The 20,313-nt window shown below is 43.1% G+C and overlaps 1 protein-coding gene across 1 annotated transcript in view; it reads right to left on the reverse strand.

The window, feature by feature from the left end:
* The window catches only part of GREB1 (growth regulating estrogen receptor binding 1), a 112,055-nt gene that overhangs the window by 34,565 nt on the left and 57,177 nt on the right, over positions 1–20,313 (reverse strand). Inside the window, exons 5-17 of the mRNA XM_064146450.1 lie at positions 19,487–19,669; positions 19,034–19,177; positions 16,140–16,265; positions 12,021–12,143; positions 10,871–11,008; positions 10,510–10,695; positions 8,280–8,630; positions 6,415–6,543; positions 5,581–5,706; positions 4,034–4,231; positions 3,762–3,942; positions 1,587–1,779; positions 544–680 (exon numbers count right to left, since the gene is read on the reverse strand). Of these exons, the coding sequence (XP_064002520.1) occupies positions 544–680; positions 1,587–1,779; positions 3,762–3,942; positions 4,034–4,231; positions 5,581–5,706; positions 6,415–6,543; positions 8,280–8,630; positions 10,510–10,695; positions 10,871–11,008; positions 12,021–12,143; positions 16,140–16,265; positions 19,034–19,177; positions 19,487–19,669 (2,215 nt within the window). The remainder of the gene's footprint in view (positions 1–543; positions 681–1,586; positions 1,780–3,761; positions 3,943–4,033; positions 4,232–5,580; positions 5,707–6,414; positions 6,544–8,279; positions 8,631–10,509; positions 10,696–10,870; positions 11,009–12,020; positions 12,144–16,139; positions 16,266–19,033; positions 19,178–19,486; positions 19,670–20,313) is intronic.

The raw sequence follows: 20,313 nt of genomic DNA on the forward strand, positions 1-20,313 counted from the left end.
GAGGGAGCTGGGGGTGTGCAGCCTGCAGAAGATGCTCAGGGGTGACCTCATTGCTGTCTACAACTCCCTGAAGGGAGGCTGTAGCCAGGTGGGGGGGGGGGGGGGGGGGGGGCTCTTCTCCCAGGCAACCAGCAACAGGAGGAAGCTGTTGCCAGAGAGAGTGATTGGCATTGGAATGGGCTGCTTGAGTCACCATCCCTGGAGGTGTTGAAGAAAAGGCAGGATGAGGCACTTAGTGCCATGGTCTAGTTGATTGGACAGGGCTGGGTGCTAGGTTGGACTGGATGATATTGGAGGTCTCTTCCAATCTAGTTGCTTCTATGATTGTATTCTATCACCTAAGCCTTCTAATTAGCTAAACCATGGCACTAAGTGCCCCATCCTGCCTCCTTTTAAATACTCTTGCACACACAGCTGGTCTGTGGAACACAAAGAAAGAAGAGGGGGGAAAAAAAAGCAGACAACAAAACTTCTAGCTAATAATTCAAATCAGTGGAATCCACCTCCAAAATTTCTTGTGTTAAACAAAGGAGGGTACCATACCTCTTTCCCAAAGCCATGACCATTGCTTCAAAAGAGCTGTCATACCGAAGCAGTGGAATGCTGTGCCCAGAGAGGGTGGACTCAATGAATTCTGACAATCCAAAGTATTTCTTGTTTTCATGGTATAAATCTACACCCTAAAGCAAACAAAATAATAAAAATAGAAAGTCTATTATTTATAAATTGACCATTGATTAACTGTTGGAACCTGATATGTTTGCAAACATGGTCTCTGATAAGCATGCATCTATTCAAACATACTAAAACAAGGGAAGAAAGAGGATTCACTATTTGGAGAGAACAGAAGCTTGACCCAATTTTTATCTTGTTTCTTTCTCCTTACGTGTACAATGATAAAACCACTGTGCATGGAATAAACATGCATGCATATGAAGAACATCCATGAATGTGCCTGCTACAAATACCTGAAGGGGCATTGTAGCCAGGTGGGGGGTGGCCTCTTCTCCCAGGCAACCAGCAATAGAACAAGGGGACACAGTCTCAAGTTGTGCCAGGGTAGGTATAGGCTGGATGTTAGGAAGAAGTTCTTCACAGAGAGAGTGATTGGCATTGGAATGGGCTGCCCAGGGAGGTGGTGGAGGCACTGTCCCTGGAGGTGTTCAAGCAAAGCCTGGATGAGGCACTTAGTGCCATCGTCTAGTTGATTGGTTAGGGCTGGGTGCTAGGTTGGACTGGATGATCTTGGAGATCTCTTCCAACCTGGTTGATTCTTTGATTCTATATTTAAGCAGTAATGCACTAGACAGATCCTCAGATGTTTTCTCTTTATGTAGCTCAAAGATTTTTAGTAGAGATACTACAGTTTATAGAAGATATAAAAGAAATAGAGGGGGGATGGGGGGGACAGACCAAAAAGAAATGGCAGGACAAGCAAAAAGAAAAAGAACTTGCCACAGATTGAATAAAAAGGTGTCATGCAAGCATTGTTCACAAAAATCATGGGCTCTCCACAGTTTCATCAAGTAGGTAAATGTAAAGCAGCATGAAAAGGTCACAAAAGCACCTCAAAGCATCCATCTTACATTGCTGTATGAAGAAGGCCAGTGGATCTCATTGTAAGGGCTGATATGAGTATGCTGTGTCTGCAGCGCATAGGGGAAGGAAGTCACATGGAGGGTCACAATATTTGGTGCCTCTTTCACCTCCCTGCAGTTCAACAGTCTATCAACCAGTCCCGTAGACAGTTCTGTTTGAGGATAAAGGCTATGCATAGCACTGCAAAAAAATGAAGACACTCAAAAACTTTGCAAAGTGAGCAGCACAAGTGAGCAACCCTGCAGGTGTTCAAGAAAAGCCTGGATGAGGCACTTAGAGCCATGGTCTAGTTGACTGGCTAGGGCTGGGTGCTAGGTTGGACTGGATGAGCTTGGAGGTCTCTTCCAACCTGGTTGATTCTATAATATTCTATGATACTTGTGTCAGTGGAACAGCTTTCACTTGGATGTGAAATCGAAATTAAACATATACAAGGAACTTAAAGCTCTATTCATTGCCCTGCTTTTGTTGTATAGAAAGATGAGACAAGGAATGCAAATTACTACACTGCAGCTCAGCATTTCTGTAGCTCTGGTAAGCTCCTTATCTAGCAAACTACCAGACCCCCACAGCTTCCAGAATGAGAGGAAAAGGATGAAAGGAAGCTGATGCTTTGGCAGTTATCAATAGGTTCATAACTCTGTAGTAATTTTGCCTTGGCTGTTAGTGCTGCCTTAAGAAAATGTAATTCCTACCTATAACACAAGTTGGAAAATGACAGGCAATAAGTCAGTATGACAGAAAAACAGGGGGAAACTGACTGTGATAAAGCTATTATGAAAGGAAATATTAATTGTTGCTAGAACAAATGCCAGCATCGTGGAACACCTACAGTCAATTCCTTGCCCTGATGTGAAACCTCAGCACAAATTCATGCTGTTTGATTTTTGGCATTTCCCTGCAGTGACTGGGTTTCAAGCCTGGTCACTGCAAGCTCCTTCTGTTACCAGCAGAGAGAGATAAGCAACTTCAGAAAGTGGCTATGTTCACCTATGGTCTAAGTCAGCCCTCAGAGATGCATGTGTCTGTGTTGTGGCTCTGCAGGCAAACCCAGACATTTTCACTCCTGTTTTAGGCATCTCATTTAACTGATTCCAACAGTTGCCACGAAGCCTGTGGTGCACAATTTGTCACATACATGTTTTTATCAGATGGAGGGGAAAATATCAGAGTTAAGCAGCAACCCAGCTTCTTCCCTGTCTCTCAAGGGTGTTGTATGGATAAATGTCTTAAAGACTGTGACAGCTGTTAATAGATGATGTAAGTTCCTAAGATCTAGAAAACATGTTGGTGTTTCTGGAACCCAGTATGCTCTCCAAGCTTCTCAGTGCCTCAGGAGACAGGAAGCAAAAGTAGTCCAACTCCTTAGCAGGCAGATTGCTGAGAAGCCAAGGACACAGGGCTCCGTGAGGGTACCAGTGAGTTGTACAAATGAGTTGATAGGGAACCTGGTAAGTATTGGTCAGAAACCTCCCTGCTTCCCTGAGAAGCCTACCTGATAATGTATGAATAGAAGCTTTTGGTTCTTACAAATCAGTGCTGCTGGATAGTAAAAACATTGTACTGGAAAATTTCCAATCAGTTAAAAACTAAGCAGCAGCAGTGTTGGCTCACTAGCTGTCTACTCACTGCAGAGGGGCTCTGCATGTTTTACAGTCCAGAGGACACTAACAGAGGATAATGAGCTCTGTGTGCTCTCACAGGAACAAAAAACCAAAACCCCACAATACCTGTGGCTGAAAGAAGATAAGGATGATGAGCAGGAAAAAAGTGAAATGTTCTCCTGAGGCACAATGTAATAAACAGCATAAGTCAGGAAAAGCCTTTAATGGAAACATGGTTACTCAATGCATGGGAAGATTAAGGCTATGTGATGAAAGATGCTGGGATGAAGGTTGGACTGGCTGATCCTGGTGGTCCTTTCCAACCACAGCGATTCACAGTGGTTAGATGTTGTGCTGAGGGATTTGGTTTAGTCAAGGACTTGTCAGTGTGACACTAATTATTGGACTGAATGATCCTGAAGGTCTTTTCCAATCTAGGAAATTCTGTGATTCTGTAAGTTAGCAGAAAGATGCAAAGATGAATGAAGGGATAAATCAGAAAGCTGATCTTGAGAGCCAATATGAACAATTCTCTCAAACAACTTACAGTCTTCTTACCTCATTAGATCCCAGTGTGCATGATCATGGATTAGGACAAAGAGTGTATGTGGATTCTGCATAGAGTTTTGTAAGAAGACTTTGAATTTCATCTGGGCCTCTGCATCTAGTTTCATAACATACTGCTCCACCCTCTGCTTTGTAAGATGCTCTTTTTCTAATCCCAGTTCTAATAAGATACCTAAAGAAACAGAAGCCAGTGTAAGTATTTCCAGACACAAGTGCATTTAATAATATGCTGTACATTCAAATCAAAGCTTACTAATGAGCACCTGAGTGCCAGAGATGAAACAAAGTCTGCCGATAGGTCACTTCGGAGGGTGGGACACAAATCAAGAAATCAATTTTCTCGAAGGAGCCCAAATCAAGATTTTGAGTGCTGGAGTCAGCAATTGAGCAAATATGAGACAGAAGCTTCTGAGCCACTGCTAGCTGGAATGGACGAATCTGATGTCGTTCAACCTCATAACCTGGAAAAGGCAAGATCCTGTTTAGATATAGGGCCACAGGCTAATCTAAAACAAAATGTTACAAGTCTAGCAAAGTGTCAAGGTATTGGTGCCATGGACAGAGGCATTGAGTGCACCCTCCGCAAGTTTGCTGATGACACCAAGCTGTGTGGTGCAGCAGACAGGCTGGAGGGCAGGGATGCCATCCAGAGGGACCTGGACAGGCTGGAGAGGTGGGCACAAGCCAATCTGATGAGGTTCAACAAGACCAAGTTCAAGGTCCTGCATCTGGGTTGAGGCAATGCCAAGCACAAGTGCAGGCTGGGCAGTGAGTGGCTGGAGAACAGCCCTGAGGAGAGGGACTTGGGGGTGCTGGTGCACCAGAAGCTCAACATGAGCCAGCAGTGTGCACTTGCAGCCAGGAGGGCCAATGAGGTCCTGGCCTGCATCAGGAGAAGGGTGGCCAGCAGGGTCAGGGAGGTGATTCTCCCTCTCCACTCTGGTGAGATCCCACCTGGAGTACTGCATCCACTTCTGGAGCCCCCATTACAAGAGGGATGTGGGCGGACATGATAGATCATGTCCAGAGAAGGGCCACCAGGATGACCAGAGGGCTGGAGTGCCTCTGCTGTGAGGACAGACTGAAAGAGTTGGGGCTGTTCAGTCTGCAGAAGAGGAGGCTCTTGTGGCCTTCCAGTAGCTGAAGGGGGCCCACAAAAACGTTGGGGAGGACTTCCTAGGTTGTGACAGGACTAGGGGGAATGGGGCAAAAGTGGAGATGGGTAGGTTCAGGGTGGACGTGAGAAGGAAGTTGCTGATCATGAGAGTGGTGAGAGGATGGAATGGGTTGCCCAGGGAGGTGGTTGAGGTCTTATCCCTCAGGCTGGCTGAGGCTGTGTCCAGCCTGCTCTAGGGTAGGGTGTCCATGTCAGAGGGGTTGGATCTAGATGATCCTTGTGGTCCCTTCCAGCCTTGACTGATTCTATGATTCTATGACCAATCTACTCTATAAGATTCTTTGTTTACGAAGAGACTCTCCAGTTTATGAAATCCTATATGGAACACAAAAAGCAAACTTTCTGCATTTGGGCATTTTGTTCCTACATGTCTCTTAAGCATCCAAGAAACAAGTACGAACTTGTGCAATGGCATTCTGCTACCACTGGTAGAAGGCTTAAAGCTTCAAAGACTACCATGCCCAGTGGAGGGAGTAGAGCATCTGTCAACGTAAATATGAATATTCCAAGACATGAGTTGCTGTTTGCCTCAGGACCTTTCACTGCAAGAGCCTAGGATTGGATCTAACTGTATGCCCAGAGACCTGCTCTCAGGTACACTATTTTGTTATCTCCTTAGACAATCCTCCTTACTTGTGCACACTGCTGTTCCACTTCCATTCAGAGCTGCAGGTTTATTCACTGAAGCAGAAAGTGATGAAGAGATGTGCCCTTGGTTTTCCTGGTAAAATTTCTCCAGCAAAAGGTCAATGTCACCCTCTGTCAAATTGAAGAGGTAGTAGAAAAAAAACATTCATGTTAATAAGAGCTGCACTTGATACTGATTTTGTTTTGTAGATCTAAGGGAGCTTTTTGTATATCAGCTGGATAACCTCCCCCTGACTTATTTGCTGCTTTATCATTTTTATAGCGTTTGTTTTTACAATATATCACTAATAAATGCTCATCAGTCCAGGGAATGGCAAGCCAGCTCTGTAAACTAGCAGCTAGAGCATTTATGTAGGATGGTAGAAAGCTAGTCTGAAGGCACGGATGAAAATCAGCAATAATAAAGACACAAAACTGGCTTAGTTTATGTTCAGACCATAGAGCTATGCTCTTCACTAATAATGAACTAGCCTGAAAGCAGAGAGGAAAATCAGCAATAATAAAGACATGAAACTGGCTTAGTTTATGTTCAGACCATGGAGCTATGCTCTTCACTAATAATGATTCCAAGAAGCTGCTGAAAAACTGATAACTATTATTAAATCCTTAGCATTTTTTGAGAGACAGACAGAAAAATAATTCCCTGTAAAGTTGAAAGATGAAGGAGTTGTACTTTCATAACTTTGTCCTGCATTTTACTTTTTATCTGTTTTAATAATGTCTTTTTTCTTTCCTGGAGAGGTAATGAGCATAGCTATTTTCTCTGACTTAAAAGTTCCAGGGACTTGGATACATGCCTCTTTATAACCTGTTAGGTACCTGGGCAGAGTGTGCTAAAGAAGGATCCCAGAGTTTCCACTTTCCCTGTGACCAGCTGATAGTTAACTTCTTTTTGGTAGTCTAAAGGAGTGAGCATGCTCTCGGACAGAATTCTTGCCTGATACTTTCCTAGATGACAAAAAAAAAAAGTCATTTTGAAAGCACTTCAAACTAAAGTTAAAAACATTCTAAGCCATAATAAAAATACCACCCAGCTAAATTAATAACATGCACCAAAATGGCAGAGATGAGTCTTTGCTAGCTCCTATTAAAGAATGCACCAGACACCTGTCAGATAGATTCATGGTTTATAATTCTTTGTCTTTCTTTCCCAGTTTAGGAAATATTTGTTCCTACAGGATACAAAAAGATCATCTAAATAGTCCAATGTATTGTCTATTATCCTACATTCATGTTAAATCTTCAAATTATCTCAATAATCTCCTTGGGTACCTTCCAACCCCTAGTATCCTGTGATCCTGTAATTGGCTACTCAACTGATTTGTTTAATCACCACATGCATGTTGAACCTTCAAATGGCTACTCAAATGATTTGATTGATCACCACATGCATGTTGAACCTTCAAATGGCTACTCAAATGATTTGTTTAATCACTATGTACATGTTGAACCTTCAAATGGCTACTCAAATGATTTGTTTAATCACTATGTACATGTTGAACCTTCAAATGGCTACTCAAATGATTTGGTTGATCACTACATGCATGTTGAAGCTCCAAATGGCTACTCAAATGATTTGTTTAATCACTATGTGCATGTTGAACCTTCAAATGGCTACTCAAATGATTTGGTTGATCACTACATGCATGTTGAACCTCCAAATGGCTACTCAAATGATTTGTTTAATCACTATGTGTATTTTGAACCTTCAAATGGCTACTCAAATGATTTGTTTAATCACCACATGCCTGTTGAACCTCCAAATGGCTATCCAAATGATTTGTTTAATCACTATGTGCATGTTGAACCTTCAAATGGCTACTCAAATGATTTGTTTAATCACTATGTGCATGTTGAACCTTCAAATGGCTACTCAAATGATTTGGTTGATCACTACATGCATGTTGAACCTTCAAATGGCTACTCAAATGATTTGTTTGATCACTACATGCATGTTGAACCTTCAAATGGCTATCCAAATGATTTGTTTAATCACCACATGCATGTTGAACCTTCAAATGTCTACTCAAATGATTTGTTTAATCACTACATGCATGTTGAACCTCCAAATGGCTACTCAAATGATTTGTTTAATCACCACATGCATGTTGAACCTTCAAATGGCTACTCAACTGATTTGTTTAATCACCACATGCATGTTGACCCTTCAAATGGCTACTCAACTGATTTGTTTAATCACCACATGCATGTTGAACCTTCAAATGGCTATCCAAATGGTTTGTTTAATCACCACATGCATGTTCACCCTTCAAATGGCTATCCAAATGATTTTTTTTATTATCAGAACAGCATTCAATGGATGTGGAAGGGAATTACACTGAAAGACCACTTTTTAGGAGATAGGAAAATGTTTAGTCCTCTCCTCACAGAAATACCCCAGGCACACAGAGTAGGAGAGAGTTATGCAATGTGGTCTCTAATTTGCTGTTGCTTGAGGGCAGTAGTCTTGGCTGGAATGCCTTGGTGAAAAAAAAAAATGGGTAAAACAGGCAGAATATGATTTTCTGGGGAGAGACCAACTGTACAATATCAGTCTGGCTTCATCCAAACTCATTGCTTGTTTGTCTCAGCTCTGGGTTTTGTGGCTTACTGAAACTCCAGCCAAGCGCTTCCTAGCATTAAATTTCTGTGGTTTGCCTGGAGATAGCCCCTTGGGACCTTACCTGTTATGACAATGCAGGAATCAATGGACCGATTTCTACCAGCACAGATGATCACCACATAGTTTGTCTTCGTTAATTTGCCTTCAATGAGCAGCTTAAACATCTCTGACAGCCCTTCAGCCAGGGAGTAGCTGCACTCAATGATATGAACGCTGTCATTGCAGGAGCTAGCTGCAAGGCCTGCCAGCCAGGGAAGCTGGGCTGGAGTCACTGGAGCAATCTGGCTGGGCACCTGAGGGAAGGTCTGTGGAATAGCCTGCTGGTACTGACGGATTTCGGACAGGTGTGACTCCCGCCATGAACGCATGAAGATTTGTTCCAAATCCTCAATCAAAGGGACCTGGTCTGAGGCTAAAATAAATCAAGAGGAAAGCATTAGAAGCAATTAAACAAAACTGTTGAGTTGAAAACAACTCCTCTTTTCAAAACACATTCTGTTTGTAGGCACGACCGTGTTCCAGATTTATGTGTGCATAGAATCAACCAGGTTGGAAGAGACCTCCAAGCTCAGCCAGTCCAACCTAGCACCCAGCCCTAGCCAGTCAACTAGACCATGGCACTAAGTGCCTCAGCCAGGCTTTTCTTGAACACCTACAGGGACAGTGACTCCACCACCTCCCTGCATGACTTGTGTCTAGCAGATGTGAACCAAATGTCTTGTTTGTAATTGACTTTGTGATACTCACAGAGAGAGTGATTTCTCATTGGAATGGGCTGCCCAGGGAGGTGGTGGGGGCACCGTCCCTGGGGGTCTTCAAGAAAAGACTGGATGAGGCACTTAGTGCCATGGTCTAGTTGATTGGATAGGGCTGGGTGCTAGGTTGGACTGGGTGATCTTGGAGGTCTCTTCCAACCTGGTTGATTCTATGATTCTATGATTCAAATAAAACTGCCCTAAAGGGAATCAGAGTATCCATAATTAGAAATAGTTTAGAGGCTGAGTGTTGCCTGGTTCAGCACAATACTGCTTCTAAACTACAGACTGTATGCAAGAACTGTGAATTAGAGCTCTTTTCCTTTTTTTATTTTCAGTTGCTGAGGTTCCACATTGCAGGAAAGGATTAATTTGTATGAGCACCCTCAGCAAGTTTGCTGATAACACCAAGCTGTGTGGTGCAGCAGACGTGTTGGAGGGAAGGGATGCTATCCAGAGGGACCTGGACAGGCTGGAGAGGTGGGCACAATCCAACCTGATGAGGTTCAACAAGACAAAGTGTAAGGTTCTGCATCTGGGTTGAGGCAATACCAAGCACAAATGCAGGCTGGGCAGTGAGTGGCTGGAGAGCAGCCCTGAGGAGGGGGATTTGGGGGAGCTGCTGGACCAGAAGCTCAACAGGAGCCAGCAATGTGCACCTGCAGCCCAGAAAGCCAACCAGATCCTGGCCTGCATCAGGAGAAGTGTGGCCAGCAGGGCGAGGGAGGTGATTCTCCCCCTCTACTCCACTCTGCCGAGACCCCACCTGGAGTACTGCATCCAGTTCTGGAGCCCCTGTTACAAGAGGGATGTGGAGATGCTGGAGTGTGTCCAGAGAAGGGCCACAAGGATGCTCAGAGGGCTGGAGTGCCTCTGCTGTGAGGACAGACTGAAAGAGTTGGGGCTGTTCAGTCTGGAGCAGAGGAGGCTCTCAGGTGACCTTGTGGTATGTCAGGATCTGAAGGGGGCCTATAAAAAAGCTGGGGAGGGACTTTTTACACTCTCAGGGAGTGACAGGACTAGGGGGAATGGAGCAAAGCTGGAGGTGGGGAGATTCAGAGTGGAGGTGAGGAGGAAGTTGTTGAGTATGAGAGTGGTGAGAGGCTGGAATGGGTTGCCCAGGGAGGTGGTTGAGGCCCTGTGCCTGGAGGTGTTTAAGGCCAGGCTGGATGAGGCTCTGGCCAACCTACTTTAGGGTAGGGTGTCCCTGCCGACAGCAGGGCAGTTGGAACTAGGTGATCCTTGTGTTCCCTTCCAACCCTGACTGATTCTATTCTATGCTTCTATTCCATGAGTATATCCCAATCTGTCTGGTCTTCTGGAACTAAACATTTAGCTTTGTTTTATTACCACAAATCAAACTGTTCAATATCACATGCCCTAAGACTCATGTTTTATATTACCCTTCTCTACAGGGAGGACTGGATGATCTTGGAGGTCTCTTCCAACCTGGTTGATTCTATGATTCTAATATCTCCTTTCGAATTTGCTATCATATCAGATCTGGGTAGCTAACTGAATGTAAAATAACCTTACCTAGTTGAACAAGGTAGTAGACAGTCAGCAAGAGCTGCATTTCCTCAGAAATAGGCTGCATCGTGGAGGTGCCATATTGTTCATATGCTCTAGATAAAGACTGTGAGTTTCTGTAACAGGTGTACAACAAAGGACTCACTATCACGTCATTGATATTCCCACAAAGATAGGGGAAGTTTCCATGACCTACAAAGTAAACAATGTTTGTATACATCATTTATTTCCCATGCATGCATTAAACAGTTCTAGCAGCAAGCCTTTCACAATTGACAGCCTTGGCAGCGTTTAGCAGCAGGATGCAGGTTTACATTTCATACAAAAGAGACTGAAGGCTTTGTTGGGAGGTTGGGGGGGGGGTTACCTTTAAGGATAACTGGCTTTGCTTTACAGATTTTCAGCAAGTTGTCTGGAACTGAGACCGATTCTCCTGATCCCACTGTTGGAGAGGAGGCTGGCCCCACCAAAGCAGGGTGTGGTAAAGATGGTAGGCTTCCTCCATCTAAAATTTTAGACACAGTATTGCTGGAGTCAGACATAACAATGATTTCCTCAAACAAAAGTTATTCAACATCATCTCATGCCCATGTTTGGCCTCAGTATTAAATGCTTTGTATGGTTACATTGCACATTTTATGAACTGTTATTACAATCCACACTACTATGCTAAATTTCTTGGATGATCAATTCTATTTGTGCAATCCTGAATATCACACATCCATCTAAAGATTTATGATAATTTATAAACAAACAGTTTGAGGTAGGTTTGCAGCCCAGAGGGCAAACCAGAGCCTGGGCTGCATCAAGAGAATTATGGCCAGGAGGGCGAGGGAGGTGATTCTCCTCCTCTACTCCACTCTGCCAAGACCCCACCTGGAGTACTGCATCCAGTTCTGGAGCCACTATTACAAGAGGGATGTGGAGATGCTGAAGTGTGTCCAGAGAAGGGCCAGGAGGATGCTCAGAGGGCTGGAGCAGCTCTCCTATGAGCACAGACTAAGAGTTGAGGCTGTTCAGTTTGCAGAAGAGGAGGCTCCCAGGTGACCTTCTTGTGGCCTTCCAGGATCTGAAGGGAACCTACAAAAAAGCTGGGGAGGGACTTTTGAGGCTCTAAGGGAGTGCCAGGACTTGGAGGAATGGAACAAAGCTGGAGATGGGTAGGTTCAGAGTGGACATGAGGAGGAAGTTTTTGATCATGAGAGTGGTGAGAGGCTGGACTGGGTTGCCCAGGGAGGTGGTTGAGTCCCCAGCCCTGGAGGTGTTTAAGGCCAGGCTGGCTGAGGCTGTGTGCAGCCTGCTCTAGGGTAGGGTGTCCCTGCCCATGTCAGGGGGGTTGGAACTAGATGATCCTTGTGGTCCCTTCCAACCCTGACTGATTCTATGATTCTAGGAACACAAGGTTTCGTGGTGGACTTGGGAGTGGTTAACAGTTGGACTCGATGATCTTAAAGGTCTTTTGCAACCTAAATGAGTTTATAATTCTACAAATGATCATTACCTTGGGTAGAGCTTACCATTTTTATTTCTGTTTGGAGCCTGTGGGTTGAGCTGCAAGTTCCAAGTTTCAGTAGATGATGGGGATTCTGGTGACCAACCTTTATGGCGCTTTTTTGGAGGCCCTGAGTTTGTTAAAGTGCCTGAACAACAGAATATTTCAGAGAAGTGTTAGAATACAACGTATTCAATTTCCACACACAACAATCCTGTATATTTTGAAAGATCAAATGTGTGCATTAGGTTCTGAGGTACACAGAGTCAATTCCATACATACTATAATTTTTTAATGGTTTTTATTTCACTGTGCTGTGTCCTCCATAAATTGTTGGGAACTTCCTAGTGCAGAAAACTTTCCATTATCTAGGTAGGCTTCACTTACTGTATACCAATATTCACACCATTGTGCTAGTTTGAGCCTAGCTGGGATATTTTGGTGAGAAGAGTTAGATTATAGGTTGTGAAAAGGAAACAATGGTGATGGCTACTGCACTCATAGGCTTGCTGAGATGTATAAGAACAAGAACACGGATATAGATAAGAGTCTCTCTCCGGGCTTGGTGGGCTGCACTTCTCTCTCAAACCTGCCTGTCTAATCCATCTGCTTCCTAACTCCCCTGGCTGACCCTCCAAACTCACCTTAAGCGTAAGGCAAAGTCTGGGGTAAGGTAGAGGGGTGGGAGAAGGTGAAAGGTTGGTTGAGAGCCCCTCCTGGGGACTCTGGTTTCTGGGAGGGCTGTTGTGGTTCTGTATTACTTTTCAACTTGTATATTTCTGTATATATTGTAAATATCTGCTTGTATATTGTGCTAAGCTGTAAATATAAAGCTTCAGTTTTCAAATCCCAGAGTGGCTAAGTCTAGTCTGAAGTGATTTTCCAAAGTGGGGGGGGGGTAACACCCAAACCATCACAACCATACTAACAACAATGCGGTAATAATGAGACGTGTGCTGAGAATGCTAATAGATGTTAGTGGTTTGGAGTCAGTACCATGGGCATTTAACTCTTTTTGGTGCTGAACACATGACACTGTTTTAATGAATTCAATTGCAAAATGAAATTCCCAAGGTTTTCAGGGTAATATTAAAAAAAAATCATCTGTGTGCTTTTCAGATTTTTCCCATTTGCAGGATTTTTGCCTCTTCTTGCTGGTTTCCAGCTTTGTGTTTATGGCATTTCATATTAACAGCTAAAAAATTACTTCTACACTTTCCTCTTATGCACAGGTAACTCCAACACCTTTTTTTTCCTGTAAAAACATAACTTTCCGATGAACAGTTTCTTGGCTACTCTTTCATTAATTTCTTGAATCTTCATGTGCACTCCTGCAAACTCCTAGAACAATGAACTTCTACTAACATCAAGTATTTCTAGTTGAGAGTCAAACAGTCTTCCAGGAATTGCTCAACATCTTGCAGGACTGAGCTATTAGTATTTCTGGGCCTAACTATGCACAGGTCACCATGCTACTTCACACTGTCAGGGCTGTATCTACGTTCAAAAAAAGACTGGATCAGGCACTTAGTACCATGGTCTAGTTGATTGGACAGGGCTGAGTGATGAGTTGGACTGGATGATCTTAGAGGTCTCTTCCAACCTGATTGATTCCATGATTCTATGATTCTATAGGTATAGCTATATAGAGAGATCTGTATATCTGTATACAGAGATAGAGATAATGATATATGTATAGAGAGTGAGATATATAGATATAGGGATATAAATGCATATACATAGATATATACATATAAAGATATCTATATTATAGATCTATATCTAGGTAGATATAGATCTCAAGTTGTGCTGGGGTAGGTGTAGGCTGGATGTTAGGAGGAAGTTCTTCACAGAGAGAGTGATTGGCATTGGAATGGGCTGCCCAGGGAGGTGGGGGAGGAACCGTCACTGGAGGAGTTCAAGAAAAGACTGGATGAGGCACTTAGTGCCATGGTCTGGTTGATTGGATAGGGGTGGGGGATAAGTTGGACTGGATGATCTTGGAGGTCTCTTCCAACCTGGCTGATTCTATGATTCTATGATATAGACATAGATAACATATATGTATAAAAAATATCTATATTATATGTCTAGATATAGAGATATATTAGAATGGCTAATGAGGGTCAGGCACTGGAACAGGCTGCCCAGAGAGGTGGTGGAGTCTCCATCCCTGGAGGTGTTTAAGAGGAGATTGGATGTGGCGCTTGAGGCTGTGGTCTACTGATGAAGGATGCTGGGATGAAGGTGGGACTGGCTGATCCTGGTGGTCCTTTCCAACCACAGTGATTCACAGTGATTAGATGTTGTGCTGAGGGATATGGTTTAGTCAAGGACTTGTCAGTGTGAAACTAATGATTGGACTCAATGATCTTGAAGGTCTTTTCCAATCTAAGAAATTCTGTGATTGTGTGATTCTAATCCGACATAAAATTCAAGGCCGAGCAAGAATATTTACATTCCTTAAAAAAAGAAGAGGATATTAAGTTTTCAAAAAGGTATTAAAATTAAAACTAAAGCTGAAGCCTTTAGATCTAGAGTAAGACTGATGTTCGCTTGTAGACGTTTAGGTGCGGGTTGTGAAAGATGCCTTTGTCCTTCAATCTTCCACCAGGTGAGGGCAGCAGTTTGCCATTTGGGCTCCTCGTTCTTCGCTTGGTTTCCAGGCGTACTGTGACAAGTCACAAGGCAGCTAGAGCCATACAAAGAATACTTAGCTCCAAAACGCTGTGTTCTTTCCTGCAGGCAGGTTGATGTGTGAGAGTAACCCATTGTGATGGTTTGGGTGTTCCCTGTCCCCCCCCACACACTTTTGAAATTACCCAGACTAGTCTCAGCCGGCTCTGGGAATATGAATGAAGCTATTTATTTACAGCTAGCACAATATACAAGCAGATATTTACAGTATATACACTTATAGACAGAAATATACAAGGTAAAAGGTAATGCAGAAACACAACTCCCCTCCCAGAAACCTGAGTCCCCAGGAGGGGCTCTCAACCACCCCTGCACCTTCCCCCTGTCCCTCTCATCCTTACCCCAGTCCTAAAGAAGAATAGAGGTTCAGCCAAGAGGTTAAGAAGCAAAGGTGAGTGGAGGGTGTGTTAGAGAGATACAGCTCAGTCAGCAGCCCAGACAGAGTGAGTGAGAAAAAAATGGCAAGAGTGTTATCTAATGTTTTCCTTTCTTCTTCAGCAAGACTCTGAGGGAAGTAGACATCACCATTGTTTTCCTTTCACAGCCTATGACCTAGTTCTTCTCACCAAAACATTCTACCCTGCTGCAAACTAGCAAACCCATCTGAAGTGAACTGGCAAGAATATGTTCACAGGATCATAGGATATTAGAGGTTGGAAGGGACCCAAGGAGATCATCGAGTCCAGCCCCACTGCCAGAGCAGAATCACACAATCTAGCACAGATCACAGCAACAAGATGTTGCTTGTATAGGGTTAACACTCCTGGGGGAGTAACCCTGAACATTGCTGCATGGAAGAAAGAAATTAAGACCTCGACTAGGCAAAGAAAAAGAATTTGAGTGTGAAGCCAAATTGGCAAGATTCATTCTAAACCAGAGCCATAGCATGTTTCTAGCCATAGTGGCCACTAACTTTCTTGCTTAAAAAACAGCCAGTGACATAGAATATAGTCTGTAATGAAAAACAGGTAGTGCATATCATGATAATAATAGTGAAGGGAAGACAGCCTCTTTAATTTGGAGCCAGTTGTCAAAGTCTAGTGCTCCATCACAAGGTGAACAGCAACACAGAGATTATCCTACTAGTGATTGCCTGTAGATCTTTAATTCCCTTCACAAAATCTGATGGTGTTTTGATGCAAACTAACTCCTTCTATAAGAATTTGGATTCAGAATCTAGTCTGTGCTTCTATTACATGAATAAATTGTAACTATAATCAAAAAAATTGCCATTAATAATCTGAAATGTAACAAGGCTATGGCTGAAAGCATAAAAATCTTATTTTCTGAAAGTTAACACAGGAAAAAAATGTTACAGTCAGAAGGGACTTGGAAGGGCATAGGGAATCTATTCCTATTACAATCATTATCTCATTTGCTCCTTTCTTCTGTTTTTATCATGGAGTATAGAGTTAAAGGTTATTAAACACCAAATCCATACAAATACCTAACACCGATGGTCTTGTCAGAGCAGAGAGATTATTTTTCACCAGCTGTTGTTTAGGTGATTCTGTGCCCTCATAAATTGCTGAGCTGAAAGCTGCCGTTGAAGGGATGTGATCTGTGGCTGCAACTGGCAAGAAATAAACAACATATTTACATTAAACATTCCCAGGTCAAGATCCCCAGCTGATACAATAAATTGATTACACAATCGTTTGCTTTAAAAGAGCCATCAGGATCTGCTCTGAGTGAATGCTGCTTTGGATACAATTGGCCCACTTCTGATTTCATGCCAGGTGACTGCTGTATGACTGGGTAAGATCAGATTCTGCAATTAAATACGTGTCAGATCCTCTAGCTTCTTTACAGGTAGACCCTAGCTCTCACATGAAGTTTATACAAGAACCAGCTATGGGAGTGATAGAGGTTGTCTAAAGTTTACTTAAAATATTCTAAGTCTTCATTCCAGTTTGAAATTCTTCTTCCAAGCTTCTTTTTCAATGTGCTGCATTAAAATCATAGAATCATAGAATCAACCAGGTTGGAAAAGACCTCCAGGATCATCCAGTCCAACCTAGCACCCAGCCCTAGCCAATCAACTAGATCATAGCACTAAGTGCCTCTGCCAGGCTTTGCTTGAACACCTCCAGCCACGTCGACTCCACCACCTCCCTGGGCAGCCCATTCCAATGCCAATCACTCTCTCTGCCAACAACTTCTTCCTAACATCCAGCCTAGACCTCCCCTGGCACAACTTGAGACTGTGTCCCCTTCTTCTGTTGCTGGTTGCCTGGCAGAAGAGATCAACCCTCACCTGACTACAGCCTCCCTTCAGGTAGTTTTAGGCAGGTTGTGGACAATGAGAGGTTTCCTCAAGCCTAATATGCTTCTAATTAAAATGGCATTTTTATATATGCAACCTTTGACTAAAGAGGGGGAAAAAATGTTAGCCTGCTATTATAAAGAGATTAATACCCCTACAAGGGTACCAGTATTCCAGATCACAACTACTTAACAGATTTCTATCTCACAAAGAGAATATAACCACTAACTGATGTCCTTCACAAATCCTATGAGGAGAGGCTGAGGGAGCTGAGCCTGTTTAGCCTGGAGAAGAGGAGGCTCAGGGGTGATCTTATTACTGTCCACAGCTACCTGAAGGGACATTGTAGCCAGGTGGGGGTTGGCCTCTTCTCCCAGGCAACCAGCAATAGAACAAGGGGACACAGTCTCAAGTTGTGCCAGGGTAGGTATAGGCTGGATGTTAGGAAGAAGTTCTTCACAGAGAGAGTGATTGGCATTGGAATGGGCTGCCCAGGGAGGTGGTGGAGGCACCGTCCCTGGGGGTCTTCAAGAAAAGCCTGGATGAGGCACTTAGTGCCATGGTCTAGTTGATTGGTTAGGGCTGGGTGATAGGTTGGACTGGATGATCTTGGAGGTTTCTTCCAACCTGGTTGATTCTATGATTCTGTGATTCTGTGATTCGGTTGTCCTATGTGAGTCTGCAACATTAAAGAGCTGTTTTCATTATGAAGAAGCTCAGAAGTTCATTCAAGCCTCTATCATCCATCACTTTTTGTTTATGTCAACCTAGTGGAAAAGAAAGTGTTTCAGGAAGAACTTCAAATTAAAGAAAAAAGACAGATATTGATCATTAGTTTGCTGTCTAATATTAAAGTGTGTCCCGGGTTAGGGTGGATCCCTCCCCTGGTTGAATACACTCACCACAACACAGATTTTTTGGAAAGTCAGGGAAAGATAAAATTATATTTTTTTATAGTTTAACAGTATAAAGAGAAATAAACTATTAGAGAAAAAACATAATAACCTTAAGGAAGATGGGGAAGTGGTCAAGAAACAGCAAAGCAGTGAAAGCAGCAGCAGCCAAAGCAGCAGTGGGGGAAGATAGCAGCAGACATAGCTCAAGCAGCAGAAGGCAGCAAGGGAAAAGAACAAGCTGTGCTTCCAGACATAAAGCTCTTGATGCTCCAATGAATTATATTAACTTATCCATTGTTGCCATTATATGGCCTATCCCTGGAATGTTCACCTCTCTCCTATGTCTGAGCTAGAAAATCAGCTCAAACGGCTGCAAAGTGACTTTTTAAAAGTCTCTGAAGCTTTTATGCTGATGTCCAATGCTTACATAACATAAAACATAAGATAAACCAGACTAGATCACAAGAAAAAGCTGAAATGCCACTGCAATTCTTGAACCATAGAATCTCTGGAGGTGTTCAACAAAAGACTGGGGGTTGGTCTCTTCTGCCAGGCAAGCAGCAACAGAAGAAGGGGACACAGTCTCAAGTTGTGTTGGGGGAGGTCTAGGCTGGATGTTAGGAGGAAGTTCTTCACAGAGAGAGTGATTGGCATTGGAATGGGCTGCCCAGGGAGGTGGTGGAGTTGCCATCCCTGGAGGTGTTGAAGAAAAGCCTGGATGAGGCACTTAGTGCCATGGTCTAGTTGATCGGACAGGGCTGGGTGCTAGGTTGGAGTGGATGATCTTGGAACTCTCTTCCAACCTGGTTGATTCTATGATTTTTCATGTGACCAGACAAGCAATAGCTCAAGGAATGTAATACCTATTCTCAGAAATTTCAAGACAATTGCTTTTAATTTCTTGTTTGTTTGTTTTAGCTATGAGTAAACTACAGGGCACCTATTCCATCATTTGCCAACCTTTAACACATAAAATCTGGGAGAGGAAAAGCAGTCAGTGAGAACCCTTTGAAATACAATTGCTTCATTTGTAATTCATCTCTAAATCTAGTTATCTTGGTTTATTTTATGTGGTAGTGGGCTTTGTGTTTCCATTCACACAAATACACACAAATACTCGTGCACAGGAAAGTTAAGAGGAGGTAGAAACCCAGTGGGATTTTTTCTTCGAAGCAGTACCTGTTGGCTGAGCCCCAAATGGAGCACTTGGGTTTGATGCTGGGAGTTGCTCATTTGAGGTGCTTCCCGAGAGGCCTGAACTTTCTGGCAGCTGGAACAAGGTGCTTGAGCAGGTGCTGGCTGAAGACTGACGGCCTCTGAACTCTTAACAAAAAAAAAACTTCTTACCCCCTGACAACAGCAACATTTGCTTTTTCCCTGCGTATTTGATACCATACTTTCACATGTGAATTACTTAAGAGGTTACAGTACTTGGAAGGGAGGAACCAACGTCTTCAGACTCACCATCCTTGCATTAGGTCAGTCAATTGCTTTTTACAGCTGCTCTAACAATCACTTAGCTGTAAAGAGTCTTTCAACTGATCTTAGGTTTTACACAGACGCCAGTCCCTGTGATAGCTAAGCTTGGATGATGAAAACCAGAGCTCGAGGAAGACAGCTTCATTATCTTACCTGCCCCTTTCCAGCAGATTACAGATCCTTTGGTCAGAGCTCCCTGTGCATTCCTGACCAGATAATACTTTAAGTGTTTCTGTTTCTTGGGCTGAGTGGTCAGTTTAAGATTAATGTGATTTGAGAATTCTGTAAAGTAGCAGAACCCCTTCTTGCCACAGCCAACACAATTGCCAGAGAAGCCTGATAAAATAAACAATACATATCATCCAATGAGATAGGTGAGTCACTATTAATAACATTCATATCTGACTTCTTCCTGGAGAAAAGCTGTATTTGTTTGGGTTTTATTTTCCACAAAGCAAACTTTTTATTAACATGTTCCTCACAAATATATATATTACATCAAGTCCACTGTGTTGCACTTTGGCCACCAAATTGCAAACCCAGGCTCCCACGTTCAAGAATAATTAAAATAGGCCATCATTTTCATTTCCTCCCCCCAGAAAAAGATCACAATTGTTAATTATCACCTACCTGTGAATCATTACACCAAGAATTTCTGACTGAAGAGTACAGAATCACACATGCTTCACCTCAGCCCTGTTCAATACCATAGAAATTACCTGCCTCACTTGTTTCAGCTGTTGTTGAAATTGCAGTTAAGGCTCAAGGAATTAAGTATACTCAGTTCATTACATTTAATTAGATGTATGTATATTTAAGTACCAAGTTTCTACTACAGATTATTCTATATAGAAAAATAAATACTAAAGCCTTCCTGGGCTATTATTTTAAAGCAGCTTCTTCAGGTGATGGCTGGACTGTGTTAGCACTTCACAGCACTTTAGACTGCTTCTGTTTATGGAAACAAAGTGCCTGCAACT

The sequence above is a fragment of the Pogoniulus pusillus genome, chromosome 7 (assembly GCF_015220805.1).
Source record: "Pogoniulus pusillus isolate bPogPus1 chromosome 7, bPogPus1.pri, whole genome shotgun sequence".
In the NCBI taxonomy this organism is placed as follows: Eukaryota; Metazoa; Chordata; class Aves; order Piciformes; family Lybiidae; genus Pogoniulus; species Pogoniulus pusillus.